Genomic DNA, 18,010 nt, shown 5'->3' on the forward strand with positions numbered 1-18,010 from the left:
TATTTTAAGACCTGGTCTGGGTCCTCTGGGTTTCCAAGGACACACCCCGCCCTCATCATCACAGACATATTAACCCGAACCCACATCCCACATTAAATATAACATGTGCTCAACAGCTCTAGCAAAAAGCTCAGTAGAAGACAGTTACGTTTTATAGACATTTAATTAAATGATCATGAACTTCGATTTTGCGATTTTCATTTGGCATTTTGGGGCCAATCATTTTTCCCCCTTCAGGTCCTTCATGGACACTGTTCTTAAAGTGCGAGGTGGAGAGAAAAAAAAAGGCCTTTACTTTTATTGTTGTAAGTAACTTTTCCTACTCCGTTCCTGTGTGACTCTTAAGTGAAAACCCTTACCCTGTGTGGTCGCTACTCCTACACCTGTGGGCAGAGGAGTTGATGAGCCTCCCCCCTGTGTCAACCAGCATGAGGGTGTCAGACAGACAGACGGACGCAGCTCCTCCTCCAGTTACTTTATTCCAGGTTGTCACACATTCCTTTCTCCCCCAACCAGGGGCCTTAGCAGGACTGGCTGGAGCGGAAATTCTGGGAAGAATATCCCCAGAGCAAGAAAAGTGGGAGCCAGGGGGTGAGGACGGGGGAGGCTTGGGGTTCTGAGGGCCACTCAGTGTAGCCCCCAACCTGAGGGGTGGGGGTGGAGGGAGTGGGCTAGTTGTTCCTCATGACCATCCGGATCCAGTCCACATATTTGCAAATGTTGGTATAGACTCCTGGGATGCCGTTTTGCCCACAAGGCTCCACAGTTCCCCAGGACACCAGACCCTGAAGGACGCCTCCGCACACCAGGGGGCCTCCGGAGTCACCCTGGAATACAGAAGGAGAGGAGCACGGAATAAATAAGGGAGCGATCCTGTTCCCATTTTCTTTTTTCCGACCCCCAAATCCATTCCCAGGCCTTGAGGAGTGTGGCTCCCAGCCTGGTTATCAGACAGAAGAGCGTGGCTCCGTTCCTGAGGTCAAGAGCAATGACTGACCACGAGGGCAGAATACACTGTTCCTAAGGCGCCAGTCCCAGGAAAGGCAGGACTCCCTGAAAGGTGGTGGTGATGGGAGGGGGGAAGGTCTCTCAAGGGCAATGGTTAGTGCTCTGGCCAATGAGTGAAGAGAGTATCTTCACTGACCAATCCCAGTAACGGAGGTGGAAACCATAAGAGTTCTATAGAGGACAACTGACTCCGGCCCTGGCCAATGAGAGAAAGAGCACAACCACCAGTGACCAATCCCAGCAAAGGAAGGCGGGAGCTAAGGAGCCCTAGCCAGCAGGGGGTGGTGTCCTCCAACCGGGAGGACCCAAGAGGGCAAGGTAGCAGAACTGGAAGGCAAGAGAGTCCACCAGCCTCCTTTCCTGCCCCCATCCTAGATTCTCTCGCTCTCTGACCTGGGCCAGCACCAGCTGGAGGGTGGTATGGGGAGAGACAGGCGGTTACACACCTGAGTTCCAAATCCCTGCCAGCTCGTGGCCTTCCCCCATGTCTTTGTTCCTTCCTCTTGCTCTCCTTATGTTCCTCCCATGTTTCCTTCTCTGTTCCCTCCCTTCCTCTATCCTCCATCACCTGGCTTTGTCTGCTGTACCCTGCGCCTCCCCTCTCCCCTTCTCTTCTTTCTGACCACACCTCTCTCTCCCATCCTCCCCGCTCTGTCCCCTACTTCCTGGCCACCAGGGCGACCATGCACACGCTGCATCCACTCACCTGGCAGGCATCCGCCCCATCGTCTCCGCTGGCACACACCATGTTTTCCGTGATTCTCCCGGGGAACAGAGCCCGGCACGAATCGCTGGAAACGATGGACACGTTGAGGCATTGGAGCAGGTCTGGGAATGGTTCTGGGGGTGGAAGATAGAAGCTGCGTGGTTCCCCAAAGCTTCCTGTTTTGGGACCACATCCTTCCGCTAAAGGAAGCCATATAACAAGTCTAAACTCTGCCGTCTTCCTGTGACCCTCCTCTGCAATCCTCAAACTTCTGAATTTCAGATTTATGACTTCATTTCATAGTGACCCTTGCCTCAATTCATTGTCACAAGTCCCCTCTCCTTTAACCTATGACTCTGAGTGCCATAACCCAAGACGCCTTTTGTCCCTCTAACCTCAGAAACAATGAATCTGGACCCACTTTTCTCCTTAAAGCCCAAATGCTGTGTCCTTTGACCTTCAATCTTATTATACTTAGATCCCAACTTGATCTCGTGTTCCCTCTCTGTCTCCAGACCCCACATTTCTTGTCTTCTCTTAAACTTCCAAACTCAGCTCTAAACCATTGTTCCAAACTCCAAAGTGACTTCTGATCCTAGTTTATTTGACCCCAGACTCCATGACCCCTAACCTCTAGACCTTCCAATCCCAGACCAGCAATCCCCTACTGAATTCCAGTTTCTAGCTTCACATTATGGCCAGTTTGTGCAACATCTGGATCTTATGTCCTCAGCCCTACAATGATCTCTGACACCAGAGTCCCTGACCCATGACCCCAAGATCCTATTTATACATGCCTTTTGCTCCAGTCTGTTGACCCCATCACACTGGCCTCTAATCACATCCCTGACCCATGGTGTCTGACTCCATACCCAACCCGTCAACCATTTTGACTCCCAAGACCCCTGGTCCACCATAATCTCGGACCCCAAACCACAATTTTCATGTTTGACCCTTGATCCATCCTTCTGCTGACATGTTTTGACTCCTGGTCTCTTGTTCTCCACCCCATACTTTTCCTGTTCCATGCCCTGACCCTTGGGCTCCCTTACTCCATGGCTGATTGGTGATGCCCCAGCCGGAGACGTGGCACTTAGTACCAGCTGCTGCACAGCTAGTGGGCAGGGGCAGGAGCTGGACGCTGCGGGTCAAGTGGACAGGCAGGCCCAGTCGCAGGAGCCGGAGGTCATTGTCATGGCTATTCCGGGTTCCCTGGTAGCCCGGGTGGGTCACGGAGAAGCCGCTGCGTCGGATCTGCTCGGTCCAGTCCAGGTGGCTAAGACTGTGCTCCCCCAGGCGCACCCAGTACCTGCTGGGGGGGGGGGTCAAGGCAGTTCAGCAGGACTCAGTGGACCCCTGGATCCCAGCCCCTCCAGCTTCTCTGCTGCTTGGCACCTCAGTGTCAGTCCTCTCTCCCTCACACACTTGCTCTGCCTCTCTGTCTCTTGTCTCTGTCACCATCTTTCCATTTCCAGCATTTATCTGCTTCTTCTCCCCAAGTCCCTGCATCTCTCTCCATTTCTGAGTCTCTTAGCCAAGGCAAGGACAGCCATCCTTCATGCCTGCTGCTCCGCTCCCACCCCGTGGGGCCGCCTGTGCTGCTAGCACTGTCAGCTGAAGGAACGCATGAGTAACGAGTGGACTCTCTTTTCTGTCCCCAGTCAATCTGTCTCTTCGTGTCTGAAACTTCATTTTTGCAAAAAAACCTCCGAGTTTCAGACCTAGAAAGCCCGTCTCCTCATTTCACAGATGGGACCACTGAGGCCCAGAGAAGTTGTCCAAACTGGGTCAGGGAGTAGCTGGGGTAGTGACAGAGGTCATGCGGGAAAGAGGGGGAACATGAGGAAGTAGGAGCGGGTAGATGAGCAGGTTCTGGGACCCCTCATGCCACCCATGCTGCCCGCCCCACCCAGCCCCGCCCCAGGCCCACTCTGTCTAACCTCAGAACCTCTTGTGGCAAGATCATCTCCTTACTCCTTGGCACCCCCATCTCCCCCCCTGAGGGTTCTCCTCCCCATCAGCTTTCCTCTGCCCATCCCTGGAAGAGTCCATACCGGATGGGGGCTTACCTGCCACTGCAGTGAGCAGCCGTGAGGACCCACCTGCGGTCAATGAGGACCCCCCCACAGCGCAGGCTGGTGCCCTCGAACAGCCCCACTTGCCAAGGCTGCGAGTGACGGCCACACTCCTTGCCCTTAGAAATCTTCTCTATGGCTGATTGGCTGAGCCCTGAGGACAGAGGCATAAGCCAGAGAGATGGGGTCAGAGATCTAGAAATTGGGGGCCAGAGATAGGAAGAGATATGCAGAGATGAAGACACAGGAAGGTAAGAGAGAGACAGAGACCCTGAGAGAGAGTCAGAGACAGGGAGACACAGACCCAGTGACAAATACAAAAAGACCCAGTGATGCCCAGAGACACAGAGAAGAAGATAAAGAGAAAAAGACAGAGACAGAGAGATAGGAGGGAGACAGGGGCCCCTGGGTGGCTCAGTCGCTTAAGCATCCAACTCTTGGTTTCAGCTCAGGTCATGATCTCACGGTTTTGTGAGTTTGAGCCCTGGGTCAGCCTCTGTGCTGACAGCGTGGAGCCTGCTTGGGATTCTCTGTCCTCCTCTCTCTCTCCCCCTCCCCCACTTGTACTGTCTGTCTCTTTCTAAGTAAGTAAATAAATAAAACTTTAAAAAAGAAGATAGGAATGAGACAGAGACAAACATTCACAGAGATAGAAAGGGTGGAGGCATAGTGACAAGAAGACACAGAGAAGAGATAAATCAAAAGATACAGGGGGACAGAGGTGCAGTCTTCCCCTCCCAGAGCTGGAGGTGAGTGGAGGCATAGTGGCAGCCACCTCCTCTCCTCAGTGCCAGACTGGGAATCAGACCTGGAGGGGGAGATGGGGCTCCCTGTCAGGGAGGAAGGGATTTCTGCCCCCTCAGGAACTCACCAGAAATACACAGGAGCAACAGGATGCTGGAGCCCAGGATGGGGCACCTCCAGGTCCTGGGAAACGTAAGGGAATCTCAGAGATGGCCCTTTCCCTGTCAACCGGCCCTTCCCTTTGCCCACCCCTCCTGCCAGCAGCTCCAGGAGGGCAGGGTGCCTGCCCATCCCCCCTTCTGCCCATCCCAGGGGGAGGGGGCACCTCATTGGTGACCACCTGGCCCTCCTCACCTCGTCCCGGTGCTTGCTGCGTCCCCCATGTGGCTGTCACAGATCCAGCCTGTCTGTCTCTGCTATCTGTCCACTCTCTGCCTGTCCTGTTGTCTACTGCCTACTCTGCCCGTCAACTCTCTCGCAGTCCACCTGGCTTCTCAGCTCCCCAACATGCTGCCCCACCTGCCCCCTCCTTCTGTCTGTCTGTCCCAGACAGGCAGCTGACACAGCTTTTGACTCTCTTTGTTTCGGCCCATGAGATTTCCGGGTTGAGGGAAGAGGACCAAGAAGACTTGGGGCGGGGCACCGTCTCTAATCCTGCAGAAAATCTTCTCAGCTAATGGCACCTAATTGAGCTTTACAACTAAATGGGGGCGAGGGGGTTGGGCCCAGACGGCTCTTGCCTCTCGAGGGGAAGACGTTTGGTCCCCCTCCTTTTCCCCTTCTCTCCGAGCCCTGAGACCCATGACTCAAGGTGATCTGGGAGCTGGGTTCTAATCCTCATTCCCGGTGAGGAAGGCTCAGGGAGGGTGGGGCCCTTCCCCGGTGCTGTGCAGGGAAGAAGCAGGAGGGTGAGTGGCTGGGAGCACAGGAGAGGGGAAGGGAGAGGCTGGGAAAGCACGAGCTGAGAGAGATCTGAGAAGAGATGGAAGAGATTTCAAAACAGATGATCAGGAAGAGACTGAAGAGGTTTCCAAACTGGGTTCTGTGGAGTCTGATTCTAACTGAATTTTTTAAACGCACAGTCGACACTGTTCCCTGTGAAGAAGCCCGATGTTCCTAGCTGCGTGTGGTCGATTTATCTAATTATGTGAAGGTTTTTTGTTTTTTCTCTCTTTCAGGAGGGCTTCCACTGAGAAAGAAAGGAAAATGGGACGGAGAGAGAGCCAGGTCTGTGCTGGTTCATCTGAGGTTTTGCTTCACTTGTGGGGGGGGGGGGGGGGAGAGACACTCAGAGGGTAGGAAGGAGAGAGAAGCCAGCGGAAGGTGGGCAGAACAGGGCGAGTGTTAGGAAACAGGAGACCCCCACTGCACCCCTGCCTTTTAGTCCATCGCTTTCTCTTGGTTCTTGGGTCTCTTTCCTTCTCTGATTTCATAATCACAAATCTTCAGCTTTTTCTTTCTTTTTTAAAACAAAATTTTATTAGAAATTTTAAACTTTTATTTTGAGAGAGAGAGAGGGAGAGCATGAGCAGGGTAGGAGCAGAAAGAGTGAGAGAGAGAATTCCAGCAGGCTTTGCACTGTCAGCACGGAGCCCAATGTGGGGCTCAAACCCACGAACCTCGAGATCATGACCTGAGCCAAAATCTGGAGTCACGTGCTCCAACGACTGAGCCAGCCAGCCAGGGGCCCCACAGATCTTCAGCTTTTGATTTGTCTTGAGATGCCACCTCACTCGGTTCCTCTCTATCTCTGGATTTCTGGGGGGGTTGGTTTTATTGAGGTACAATTTACATGGAATAGCCCTCAGTTCCAGTCGGGAGCTGCCCTCCATGACACGCGCCAGCATGCCCGGTTCTTATGGCTTTTCAAGAGAAGCTGGAAATCCAGATTTATGGTAGGACACGTCCTGATTTTCAAATATTGGCAAGAAAACAAAGTGTCTACAGGCCCCACACAGATTTATCTCTCTCCCACTCTCTCTGCCTTCTCTCTTTCTGCCTTTATTTCTTAATTTGTTTTTTTAAATGTTTACTTAGTCTTGAGACAGAGAGTGCCAGTGGGGAAAGTGGGGGGCGGCGAGGGGGGACACAGGATCCCAAGCGGGCTCCCGGCTGTCAGCAGAGACCCTAACACGGGGCTCAAACTCACGAAGCAGGAGATCGTGACATGAGCTGAACTCAGATGCTCAACTGACTGAGCCACCCAGGCGTGCCCTGCCTTTATTTTTGTTGTTTTTAAAGTAAAACTCACATAACATAACATTTCAGTGCCTGAACCATTTTAAAGCCCACTGGGTGAAGTCCACTGCACTCAAAACACTGTGCAACCTTCACCACAGTCGAATTCCAGGACCTTTTCATCAGCCCCAGAAGAGACTCCACACCCATTAGGCTGATGTCCATCACATGGTGAACAGATTAGTGAAATGTGGTCTGTCCATACTCTGGAGTAGTGTTCAGCCATAAAAAGCAGGGACACACTACCACTGGCTACAACGTGGGTGAACATTGAAAATGCTTCACTTGGGGTGCCCGGGCGACTCAATCCATTAAACGTCTGAACTCAGCTCAGGTCATGATCTCACAGTTCGTGAGTTCGAGCCCCGTGTTCGGCTCTGTGCTTCAGATTCCGTGCCTCCCTCTCTCTCTGCCTCTGCCCCGCTTGCACTCTGTCTCTCTCTCTCTCTCTCTCTCAAAAATCAACATTAAAAAAAAGAGAGAGAAAAAAAGAAAACACTATGCTTGCTGAAAAACGTCCGTCACAAAAGCCACGTACAAGAAACGTCCAGAGCAGGCACACCCAGAGAGACACAAGATTAATGGTGCTGGGGCCACACAGGGTGGGGTGGCGCCTCGGTGGTTCTCTTTTGACATAAACGTGCAGCTTGTGGCTTCTGGAAAAAGCCAATCCCTTCTTTTGCAGCTGGAGGCTCAAAGAGGGCGCGGACTGACTTGCAGCCTCACACTCACACCTCTCACACTCAGGGAGAGCTCTGAGCACTCTGCCACCTCCCCCAGGGAGCCCACAGTGCTCTCAAGTTCCCAGATCCGCGCTTTCCTCTTGGGCACCATGGTAAGCTCAATATGAAGCCAATTCCCTAGAGAGAATTCAGCCACCCTGACACTGGGGGGAGGGCCCTCAGCCTGCAGACTGTCACAGATGTGGAAACTGAGGCAGGACTAGCTAAAGTCACTTGCCCACATTCACAAGGTTGGCAAGTACCAGAACCAGAGTTTGAACTGGCTCCAGAGCCCGTATCATTAATCATTGTCCAAACATATGAATGAACAAATGAATGGCTAAGAGAACGAGTACAGGTGTGAACTCAGGAATGTATGAATGGTCCTACAGACTTCAAAGGATAGCTTTTGGAGTCGTACACATGGCTGATAGCTTAGCTCATGCCATGACTCACCGGGGACCATCAGGCTTTGATTTGACCTCAGTTTGTTCAACTGGAAAATGGAGCTAGGTGAAAGCTACCTGTCCACATATGACTCCCCGCCCCCCTTTTTTTTATGTTTATTTTTGGGAGAGAGAAAGAGCAAGATGGGGGGAGCAGGGAGAGAGAAGGAGCTGGAGAATCGGAAGCCGGCTCTATGCTGACAGCAGAGAGCCTGACTCAGGGCTCGAACTCACGAACCGTGAGATCATGACCTGAGCCCAGATCAAGAGTCGGACGTTTAACCAGCTGAGCCACCCAGGCGCCCCTGCACCATTTCTTGTTGGGATCACTGAACAAGACAACAAAGGACGAGTGAGGATATGACTGTGTGAAGTAGAGACATCATCACAGTTGGCTTTCCCAGTTTCTTTCTTCCCAAAGAAGGAATTTTCAAAGCTGACTTAGATAACAGCACCCTTGTCCCAGCTGTGAAGAACTCTCAGCCACGACTTGGTGCTGTTTGCTGCCTTATCTCTCTCTGTACACCTCTCTCTCTCTCCTTCTATTTCCCTGCCCCATTCACTCATTCATTCTTTCATTCATCCGTGCATGCAGGCGTGCATTTACTCAACAAACGTTCTGAGATGCCCCGTGTGCCTGACCCTCTGCCGGGTGATGCTGGGAGCACAGTTTCATCAGCACCAGCGGCCCCCACCCCTCCTAGTGCCTGCCCTGTTTCTCTTCCATTACTCCCGGCGAAACGTATCCACAGAGATCTACTCACTGCTGGCCCTGGACGGCCGCCGCGGGTCCTGGGACCCAGTCTTCCACGTTGAGCAATCCCGTGGTCTCCTGGTTCTCACCTTCCTCAGCCTCCAGGCAGCCTTCCACATGGTGGGCGGCTCCCTCCCTCATGCATTTCTGGTTTCCCTCCCACATTCTGTCTCCTCCGTCATGAATGGGCCTTTATCCTCCCCCGGCATCTTTACAAACAAGGGTGTTCCTAGCGCCCGTCCTCAGCCTTGTTCGCTCCACTGACTACGTCCACTGGACAGTTTCACCTGTCACCTGGGGCAGGATGGCTCTTTCTTTAGTCTCTTCCTGGCTTGAAGCCTGTGCATCCAGCAAGGACCCAAACCCAGCTCCCCAGCCGTCTCAGCAACCTGTTCTCAGACACTACTCGATGGGCCTTGAGGTGGCTTCCCACCTGACCAGTCCTCTGCTCTGGACCCTTGAGACCCTGATTCTCCCTAAGACCCAGGGTCCCTACCCTCTGGTTTCAGAGGCACCCATCCCATCCCAATACTGCCTCCACTGCTGACTTCTCCATAGCTCGCTGGCCCTGAACTCTGCCTCCAGGGGTCTGGCCCTCTGCGGCTATTGGCGTCTTGCATTCCCCTGGGCCCACATCACAGTGCCTCCCGTGAGCTCAGCATCTTCCCCCTGATTTCCCATGGGGGGGGGCGGGCAGCACCTGCCGATTCACTTGGCTGAACTCAGATACTCTCCTCTTCCTTCCCCCTCCTCAGCCCTGCTCCTCTGTTGTCCCACTCTCTCCAGCCCCAGCTCAGGCCTCCAACCCCGTCCCTGGACCCTCACCCTAGCCTTTTACCTGGACTCCCTACCTCTAGACTCCCTCCCCTACACCTCCACCCCCACCTCTACTCCCTGGACAGCTCCACAAGGGTCTTTCTACATCCAGCCTGTTCTTCTCTTCTGCCACAGCCCTCCCATGCCTCCCTGGATTATATTTGGTTTTCTACCCGATTCCTGGCACAGAGCTTTAAAATCTCTTGGAATTTCCTGAGTGGCAGAAGTGAGGAGCACTATGTGTTATTCCTAATAAGACACAATTTTTTTTCTTTACGTTTATTTATTTTTGAGAGAGAGAGACAGCATGTGAGCAGGGGAGGAACAGAGAGAGAGAGAGGCTCTGAGCCGTCAGCACAGAGCCCAATGCGGGGCTCAAACTCACAAACTCCAAGATCATGACCTGGGGCAAAGTCGGACGCTGAACCGACTGACTGAGCCACCCGGCGCCCCGTATGAAGAAGACACTAGCCCGACCGGAATTCACGCTACTGAAGTGACTGTTGGAGGAAAATGCAGCGTGGCTACGAGGGAAGCCAACCACTTAGGCTGGAACTTTCAGGCCCCCCTCCCCCACCGCCCTGGCTGCGGAGAGGCACCCAGACAGGCCAAGGTGCAGATGTGCTACCCAGGGCCCCTTGAAGGCAGCCTTCAATCCCGCACCTCTGTTCCTGAGTGCCAACTATGGAAACGCCTGACTTGCAGGTGTAAAAGGCAAGCAACACAGCTCAAAATGCATGCTCCCCAGCACAGCACGAAGAGAAAGACTCGAGGGGGTGGCCACCTAGACCCCGGTGCACAGCACCGATTGTGGCCACCCCGCAGAGGCAGGCTGGCCCTTTTGCTGCCGACTTTCAGATGGGGGAGTCCGTCCCGTTGCTGTGGGGTGGCTACCTTACCCTTCCATTATCTTGCTTCCCAAAATCCTCACCTGGGCCTCCCGCCCTTTCCACCCTCCCACGGCCGTCTGCTTCTCTTGTCTTCTCTTTGAGCCCGTTGGAATGGATGCTTGGGGCGCTATATGCCCTTTGCCCCCCGTGATACTGCGATTGGTGGTGAGACCTATGTTTTGGGTCTTAGTCCCGCCCTGGCACAGGATTCCTAAAACTCCTAAGTGAAGAAAGCCATCGGGCTGCCTTTTGTCCTGTGAGTGAGTGACTTTTGGAAACCACCTAGGAATGGGTGGGGAGCAGGACTGGAGGCAGAATCGATCACCAGTGGACACTGAGTTCATCAATCGTGCCTGTGCAGTGAAGTCTCCGTAAAAGGATCCGTAAAAGGATGGGGTTTGGTCGGTTTCCAGGTTGGTGAAGCCGAGCGACGCACCCAGAGAGGGCAAGGGGCTCCACAGCCTCCCACGGAATCCCTTCCATCCGGCTGTTCCCGACTTTCACCCCTTTTCAGTAACCCAGTAATCAAGTAAGTAAAGAGCTTCTCTGCGTTCCGTGAGCTGCTCTAGCAAATTAAACCCCAGGCGGAGGCCCTGGAAACCTCCGATCGATAGAGCAGCTTGGCCAGAAGCACAGGTAACAACGCGGACTTTCCACTGGCGTCTGAAAGGTCCGTGGGGGGGGAGAGGGAGTCTTGTAGGACTGAGTCCTTCAGCTGCGCGATCCCACGCCACCTCCCGGTAGTTAGTGTAATTACACTGAATTGCAGGGCTCCTGGGTGGCTCAGTGTGTTAATAGTCCAACTTCGGCTCAGGTCATGATCTCGCGGTTCGTGGGTTCAAGCCCCGCGTGGAGCTCTGCGCTGACAGCTCAGAGCCTGGAGCCTGCTTCGGATTCTGTGTCTCCCTCTCTCTGCACCTCCCCCACTTTTTACTGTCTCTCTCATAGCACACCCAGCTGGTGTGGGAGAATTGCCTGGTGGTGTTAGGGGAACCCCACCCCCACACATTGGGATTGGGTGTGGAGACCAACACCCCTATTAGGCTGGGAAGTCCAGTCTAGTCCCTTATAAAAGGCCTCCCAGGAGGAGCAGTGGCTAAGCTTGGCCAGGACCCTTCAGACTAGAGAAGACCTGAGCCTAGGTTTAGTTTAGAAGCTGACATCTCCCAACTTGGAGCATTGGGAGGAGAAAAAGAAAGGTCTTGATGTGCCCCAGGCCAGTGTGGGGGCGGGGCGGGGAGCGGGTAGGAAGGATTGAAATTCCACCCCTCTGAAGGCTTTTGGTTTCTCCTCCAGCCTTTTCAAGGCTCCTCCCTAACAACCTCCAGCTTTCCAAACCCCTCGAGGACAGGATCCCATTGTTATTACAATTCCCACTAGCCAAACTGGAAGAGGAGGGCGGGTGGCTGCAAAATCCCTGGAGAGGGAAGGAGGGCGGAGGGATGCCCGAGAAGCCGGGCCGCTCGGCGGGGCCACCGGATTAAGGTGTTGCTGGCAGTCAGAATCTCCAGCTCAGGTACGTCATTATTTTCTGTTCCACAGGAAGGATTTGGGCGGCCACTTCCCATTCTCCCCAGTCCCCAGGTGTCACCCAAGGCAGGCTGCATTGGCTCTGGGGCCTTGGAGACAAATTGTCATAACAATTTTGTCAAGAGCAATGATAATAACTAATGAGGGCACCACTTAGTAAGCACGCACTCCGTCCCAGGTGTTCTGAGCGCTCTGCACAAATTAATGCAATTAATCTGCAATTAATCCTCCCAAGAGCCTTCTGAAGTAGGTGCTTTTTTTTTTTTTTAATGTATTAATAGGGACGCCTGGGTAGCTCTGTCAGTTAAGCATCCACCTCTTGGTTTTGGCTCAGGTCACGATCTCATCGTTCATGGGTTCGAGCTCCGCATCGGGCTCTGTGCTGACAGTGCAGTGCCTGGTTGGTATTCTCTCTCTCTCTCTCTCTCTCTCTCTCTCTCTCAAAAATACATAAATGAACATCCAAAAAACTCCATTAATGTATTTAGATAGTTCTAAATCCTCAGGTGGGGAGATTTGAATGCGCTGGTGGCACTTTGCTGCGGGGATCTGTGCTGGTCCCTCTGTTGTTTTCCTTATTAGCCTAATCCCCGTTGTCTCCCACTCCCACCTGCTCTTGTGCTTGCCCTAGTGCATCTTTGCTCTTACCTTTGTTAGTGTGTATTCTTTGCTATTGTTTCTATTATGGTGTATCTATTGCTACTATCTTTGCTCTTGTGTATCTTTTGTTACCTTTATTAACCTTATGCTATTGTGTTTATTATCGTATAGGGTTTTTTAAAAAATGTTTTTATTTATTTTTGAGGGGAGGGGGGTCACAAACAGGGGAGGGACTGAGAGATGGAAACACAGAATCTGAAGCAGGCTCCAGGCTCCCAGCGGTCAGCACAGAGTGTGGGGCTTGAACCCACAAACCATGAGATCACGACCTGAGCCAAAGTCGGACACTCAACCGGCTGAGCCACCCAGGTGCCCTCGCATAGCTTTTTAAAGACTACGGTGAGATTCACGTAAATAAAATTAAAAACATGTTTTAATTAAAAAGATAAAGTTAAGTTCCCATAAATAACATTCACCATTTAAGGTGTCTGGTCCAGTGATATTTAGTACAGTCACAATGTTGTGTATATTTTTTTGTTAGTATACTTTCTTACAAATTGTGTATCATTTTATGTGCAAAACATTGTGTAGAGTTTTATTTAGTTTTAATTTATGCCGGCAAGATTACGGTACATAGTTTTTTAAGCTCAGAACAATGCTTCTTTTGGGGTGCCTGGGTGGCTCAGTAGGTTAAGTGTCTGACTCTTGGTATCGGCTCAGGTCATGATCTCATTGTTTCGTGAGTTCAAGCCCCATTGACAGTGCAGAGCCTCCTATGGATTCTTGCTCCCTCTCTCTGCCCCCGTCCTGCTTGTGCTGTCTCTGTCTCTCTCAAAAATGAATTAGAAAAATTAAAAAAGAAACTATGCTTCTTTCATTTTTAAGGAAGATACTACTTGCATAAATTAAAATCCATTCATTTAAAGTGTTCAGTTTGATGAAGTTTGGAAACGATACGATCCTGTAACTTCCACCATAATCGAAACAGAACAGACCTCCCACCTTCTGAGGCCCGGCTCCCTCTCCCCTTGGCCCCAGGCTACCACTGATCTCCTTTCTGCCTATAGTTTTGTGTTTTTTAGAACATCATGTGAATGTTTGGCTTCGTTTACTAGCAGAACACATTTCAGAATCACCCATGTTTTTGCATTTTTCTTTCAATAGTCCATTGCCTTTTAATGCTATGCAGAGTCCGGCAGTGTGGATACGTTACAGCTTTCATCCATTCGCAAGTTGTTACGTATCTGGGTTGCTTCCAGCTTCTGGCTATCCCAAATAATGTTGCTGCAAACATTCACGTCCGCATCATTTGTGTGGGTATGTTTTCCTTTCTGTAGGCAGACACCCAGGAGTGGCACTGTAACATCGTGCGATGTGTTTGTTCGACTCTGAACGGAATTGCCAAATGTTTTCTAAAGTGGTTGTACCGCTTTGCATTCCCACCAGCAGTGTGCAAGTGTTCCAGAACCCGCATCTTTCCTAACGCTTGGTAGTGTCAGTCCTTCTAAACGTTGACATCGGTAGCACCAGACCTTTAAGGTCCCATTCATGTGTGCATCTGGTCTGCTGCTTGTAAGTGCCGGGAGGTCCTCATGGTGCTCTCCACCGCATCCTAACGTCCGCCCCCACCCTCAGTAGTGGGTGCCCAGTTTTCCTCTAATTTCACAGCACAAGTAAGTGATTGACAGACACTTCCATTCTTGCCTCTTTGCGACTTGCATGATCATTGCCCTAGGATAGACATCAGGAGTGGAACTGCTGGGTCCTAGGCTGTGCATATGCTTAATCCAGCCAAGGAGGGTCAAAAATAACTATATCAATGTCCATTTATACCAGCTGTGCACCCGAGTTCCACTGTGTCTGCATCCCTGCAAGACTTCCATTGAACAAATATAAAGGAGTTATTTCTATTTGCGTGTTCTTAGATGACCAGTGGGCCTATTTATTTTTCATCTGACTTTTTTTGTTGGTTTCCTCCTCTGAAACTCTGTTCATACCCTTGAACATTCTTCTTGTTTATGTGCAGGATTTCTGGCATGTTCTAGATACCAATCCCAGGTCAAGGTTACGCTTTGCAAATATGTCCGCCCGCTGAGTTACTTTGTTCATGTTGTCTTTTGTTGAGCAGAAATCCTTAATTTTGATAGAATCAAATTAAAGTGTTGGCATTCTGATGAGTCTGTCAGAAGTTTTAGTCTTTCCTGACTCCTGCATCACTAAAATGTTCTCTACCATTATCTTCCCTTTGTGGTGACCCTTTGCTTTCAGGTCTTTAAGCAATTTGGTGTTAAGTACCACTATTATACCCATTTGAATGACAGGAAAACTGAGGCCTGGAAAAGATAAGTCACACATTTAAGCAAGTGGTGGAGCTGGAAGTCACACCGAGGCAGCCTGGCCTCAGAAACTACGTTCTTAGGTATCACATCAAGCTGCTTCTCTACTGATTGAGAAGTTGCCATGTGCCGACTTTGACTGCCATTCTTCCTTCTAACAACTCTGAGCAGTAGGCCTTATTAGTACCAGATGAGGAAACAGAGCCTCCCAGAAGATAAAGATTCTTCCATTCAAAACCAGATCCCTCAGACTCCACCCTCCTTGCTTTTATTTATTCGTACTTATTTTTAAGTAATCCCTATACTCAATATGGGGCTGGAGCTCACGACCCCAAGATCAAGAGTCACATGACCAACTGGCTGAGCGAGCCAGTTACCCTACCCCCCCCCACCACCCCGTGCTTTTAAACCCTAACCTAGAGTCTCCTCTATAACCAGGGATGGTGGACGCTGAAATATGACTCCCTCGTTCAGAGATATTACTAGTGTTCTTTGCAAAAGTGGCTCCCTCTCACCTTTGGGGTCTTTAGTCAATGCCACCTCCTTCAAGAAGTGCTTCCTACTGGTGGAAAACAACCTCCCCTCTAATTTATAACACAAAACTCCATTTAGATCCTTCATGGATTACATTTTTAAAAAATTCTTTAAATGTTTATGTATTTTTGAGGCAGAGAGAGACGGAGCATGAGGGAGAAAGGGGCAGAGAGAGAGGGAGACACAGAATCGGAAGCAGCTCCAGGCTCTGAGCTGTCAGCACAGAGCCCAACGTGGGGCTCGAACTCCTCAACTATGAGATCATGACCTGAGCCAAAATCAGACGCTCAACCGACTGAGCCACCAGGCGCCCTGGATTACATTTATTATCCCATAGAAATCACTACAATTTGCAGTTACTTAGTTCAGCGTGTTCGTTAATCTTCTGTAAATCCCCTTGAGGGCGGCGTTTATTGCCACTTCAGTGCCTAATAGTTCAAAACAAAAATTCCCAATAATTCCCTGCAAATCTATCCCTCCCAGAGTTTCCCCCATATTAGTCAATGGCAGTTATACTTAGTAAGTGGTTGCTCAGGTCAAAGCATTGAGGTTGTCCTTCTCTGTCTTTGCTCTCCCACTCATCAGCTGATGTCAGCAGGCACTGTGCAACAACCTCTTCAAGCAGACCCCGAATCTGACCCTGTGACTCCCCTGGAACATCACCTGGTCAAGAACCATCACTTCTGCTTAAGCTACTGAAGGGCAGTCACCTCCACACCAAACTCTTCACCATCTTCCCAATCTTCAGATGTACCTGGCTAGCTCCTGCCTCAGGGCCTTTGCACTTGCTGTCTTTGCCTGGGTGCTGCTGTTCAGATATGCACCTGGCTCTGTTTCCATCCTTTCATTGTTATTTTTTTCCCTAATGTCACCATCATTCCCCAGACCATCTTACATTTAAAAATTTTACTTATTTGTTTTGAGAGAGGGAGAGAGTCCATGTGCATGTGGGGGGGGGGGGGGGAGACAGAGTGGGAAAGAGAAGCCCAAGCCAGGGCAGAGCCCAATATGGGGCTCAAACTCACAAACCATGAGACCATGACCTGAGCTGAGATCAAGAGTCAGATGCTTAACTGACCAAGCTACGTGCCCCCAGACCATTCTATATAAAATAACAACTCTGGGGTGCCTGGCTGGCTCAGTCGGTAGAGACTGCGACTCTTGATTTCAGGGTTGCAAGTTCAAGCCCCGTGGTGGGCACAGAGCTTACATTAAAAAAATAATAATGAATAGCAACTCCACTCTCTCCCAACCCCAAACCCCAACATTCCCTATCCTTCATCCTCTGCTTCATTTTTGCCATGGTTCACATTGCCACCTGTCAGTCTATCTCCTTGTTATTACTGTTTTTTAATTGTGTCTCCCTGCAAAGAACGCAAGCTCTACAGAAGTTGTACTAATTCACTGTTTACCAGCTGTGCCTGCAACAGTGCCTGGGTTGTGAGAAGTGCCAATATTGGTTAAATAAATAAAGTTGTATTTATCGGCACCCAGGAGAATGCCTGCACATGGTCAGCAGGCTGAAAAAAGCACATGAATGCAACACTTTGTTGTTGCTGTTGTTTTTTTAAAAAATAATTTTTATATGTTTATTTTTGAGAGAGAGAGAGAGAGAGAGAGACAGAGGATGAGTGGGGGAGGGACAGAGAGAGAAGGGGGGAGACACAGAATCCAAAGCAGGCTCCAGGCTCTGAGCTGTCAGCACAGGGCCTGACACAAGGCTTGAACCCACAAACTGTGAGATCATGACCTGAGCTGAAGTTGGACACTTAACCGACTGAGCCACCCAGGTGCCCCGTCATTTTAAGTAAGCTCTACACCCAATGTGAGGCTTGACCTCAGGACCCCGAGATCAAGCGTCACATGCTCTGCTGACTGGAGCCAGCCAGGAGCCCCAAATGCAGCAATTTTTGGACACTGCAAATTTGGGGGCTGTTGTTGACACCCTAAGGTGATATTTGCTAGGGAACCATGCAAATAATAATAGTGGAAGTGATTGAAATTTATAACAATGCTATGAGGAGAAATGTTTTTTGTTTTACAGACAAAAAAACAGAGAGGCAGTGAGTTTTATGACTTGCTCAAGTCAGGAACTCGGTGACTTGAGCATTTAACCACTGCATTTTGGGGTCACTAAAGATGAAGATGCTTATGGGGGAGATAAAAGCACAGAATATTTGTCGGACAATAGGGTCCAGGTGTGGAGGGCCCACAGGAGCCCCAAAACTCTAGTCTAGTGTGCTATTGATCTTTAGTGGGCATGGGGATTCAGAGACAGGGCATCCTGACAAAATATGGGCTGTAGGTAGAGATGGGACATTTGGGAGACCCAAAACTATGTGAGAATGAACCATTATGAGGCTCCAATATTAGCTGTGATATGATTAGTCATTCAGACGTGCCTAGAAAATTGTTGGGCAGAAGATTCTGAGGCCAAGAGAATATATATTTTTTAATGTTTATTTTTGAGAGAGATAGAGTGCAAGCAGGGGAGGGGCAGAGAGAGGGAGACACAGAACCTGAAGCAGGCTCCAGGCTCCAAGCTCCAAGCTGTCAGCATAGAGCCCAACGTGGGGCTCAAACCCATGGACTATGAGATCATGACCTGAGC

General features: G+C 50.6%; 1 protein-coding gene across 1 annotated transcript; it reads right to left on the reverse strand.

Annotated features, from left to right (window-relative positions):
• Positions 1-460: 460 nt before the first annotated feature.
• On the reverse strand, positions 461-5,109 carry KLK12 (kallikrein related peptidase 12). The gene is made up of 6 exons (XM_029925164.1): positions 4,888-5,109; positions 4,661-4,716; positions 3,784-3,943; positions 2,767-3,026; positions 1,715-1,848; positions 461-827 (listed from the first exon to the last, which is right to left on the reverse strand). Exons 1-6 carry the CDS (start codon positions 4,914-4,916, stop codon positions 672-674), a joined length of 795 nt encoding a protein of 264 aa, XP_029781024.1. The 5' UTR covers positions 4,917-5,109; the 3' UTR covers positions 461-671.
• Positions 5,110-18,010: the final 12,901 nt, after the last annotated feature.

Source organism: Suricata suricatta, chromosome 16, assembly GCF_006229205.1.
Source record: "Suricata suricatta isolate VVHF042 chromosome 16, meerkat_22Aug2017_6uvM2_HiC, whole genome shotgun sequence".
Taxonomy (NCBI): Eukaryota; Metazoa; Chordata; class Mammalia; order Carnivora; family Herpestidae; genus Suricata; species Suricata suricatta.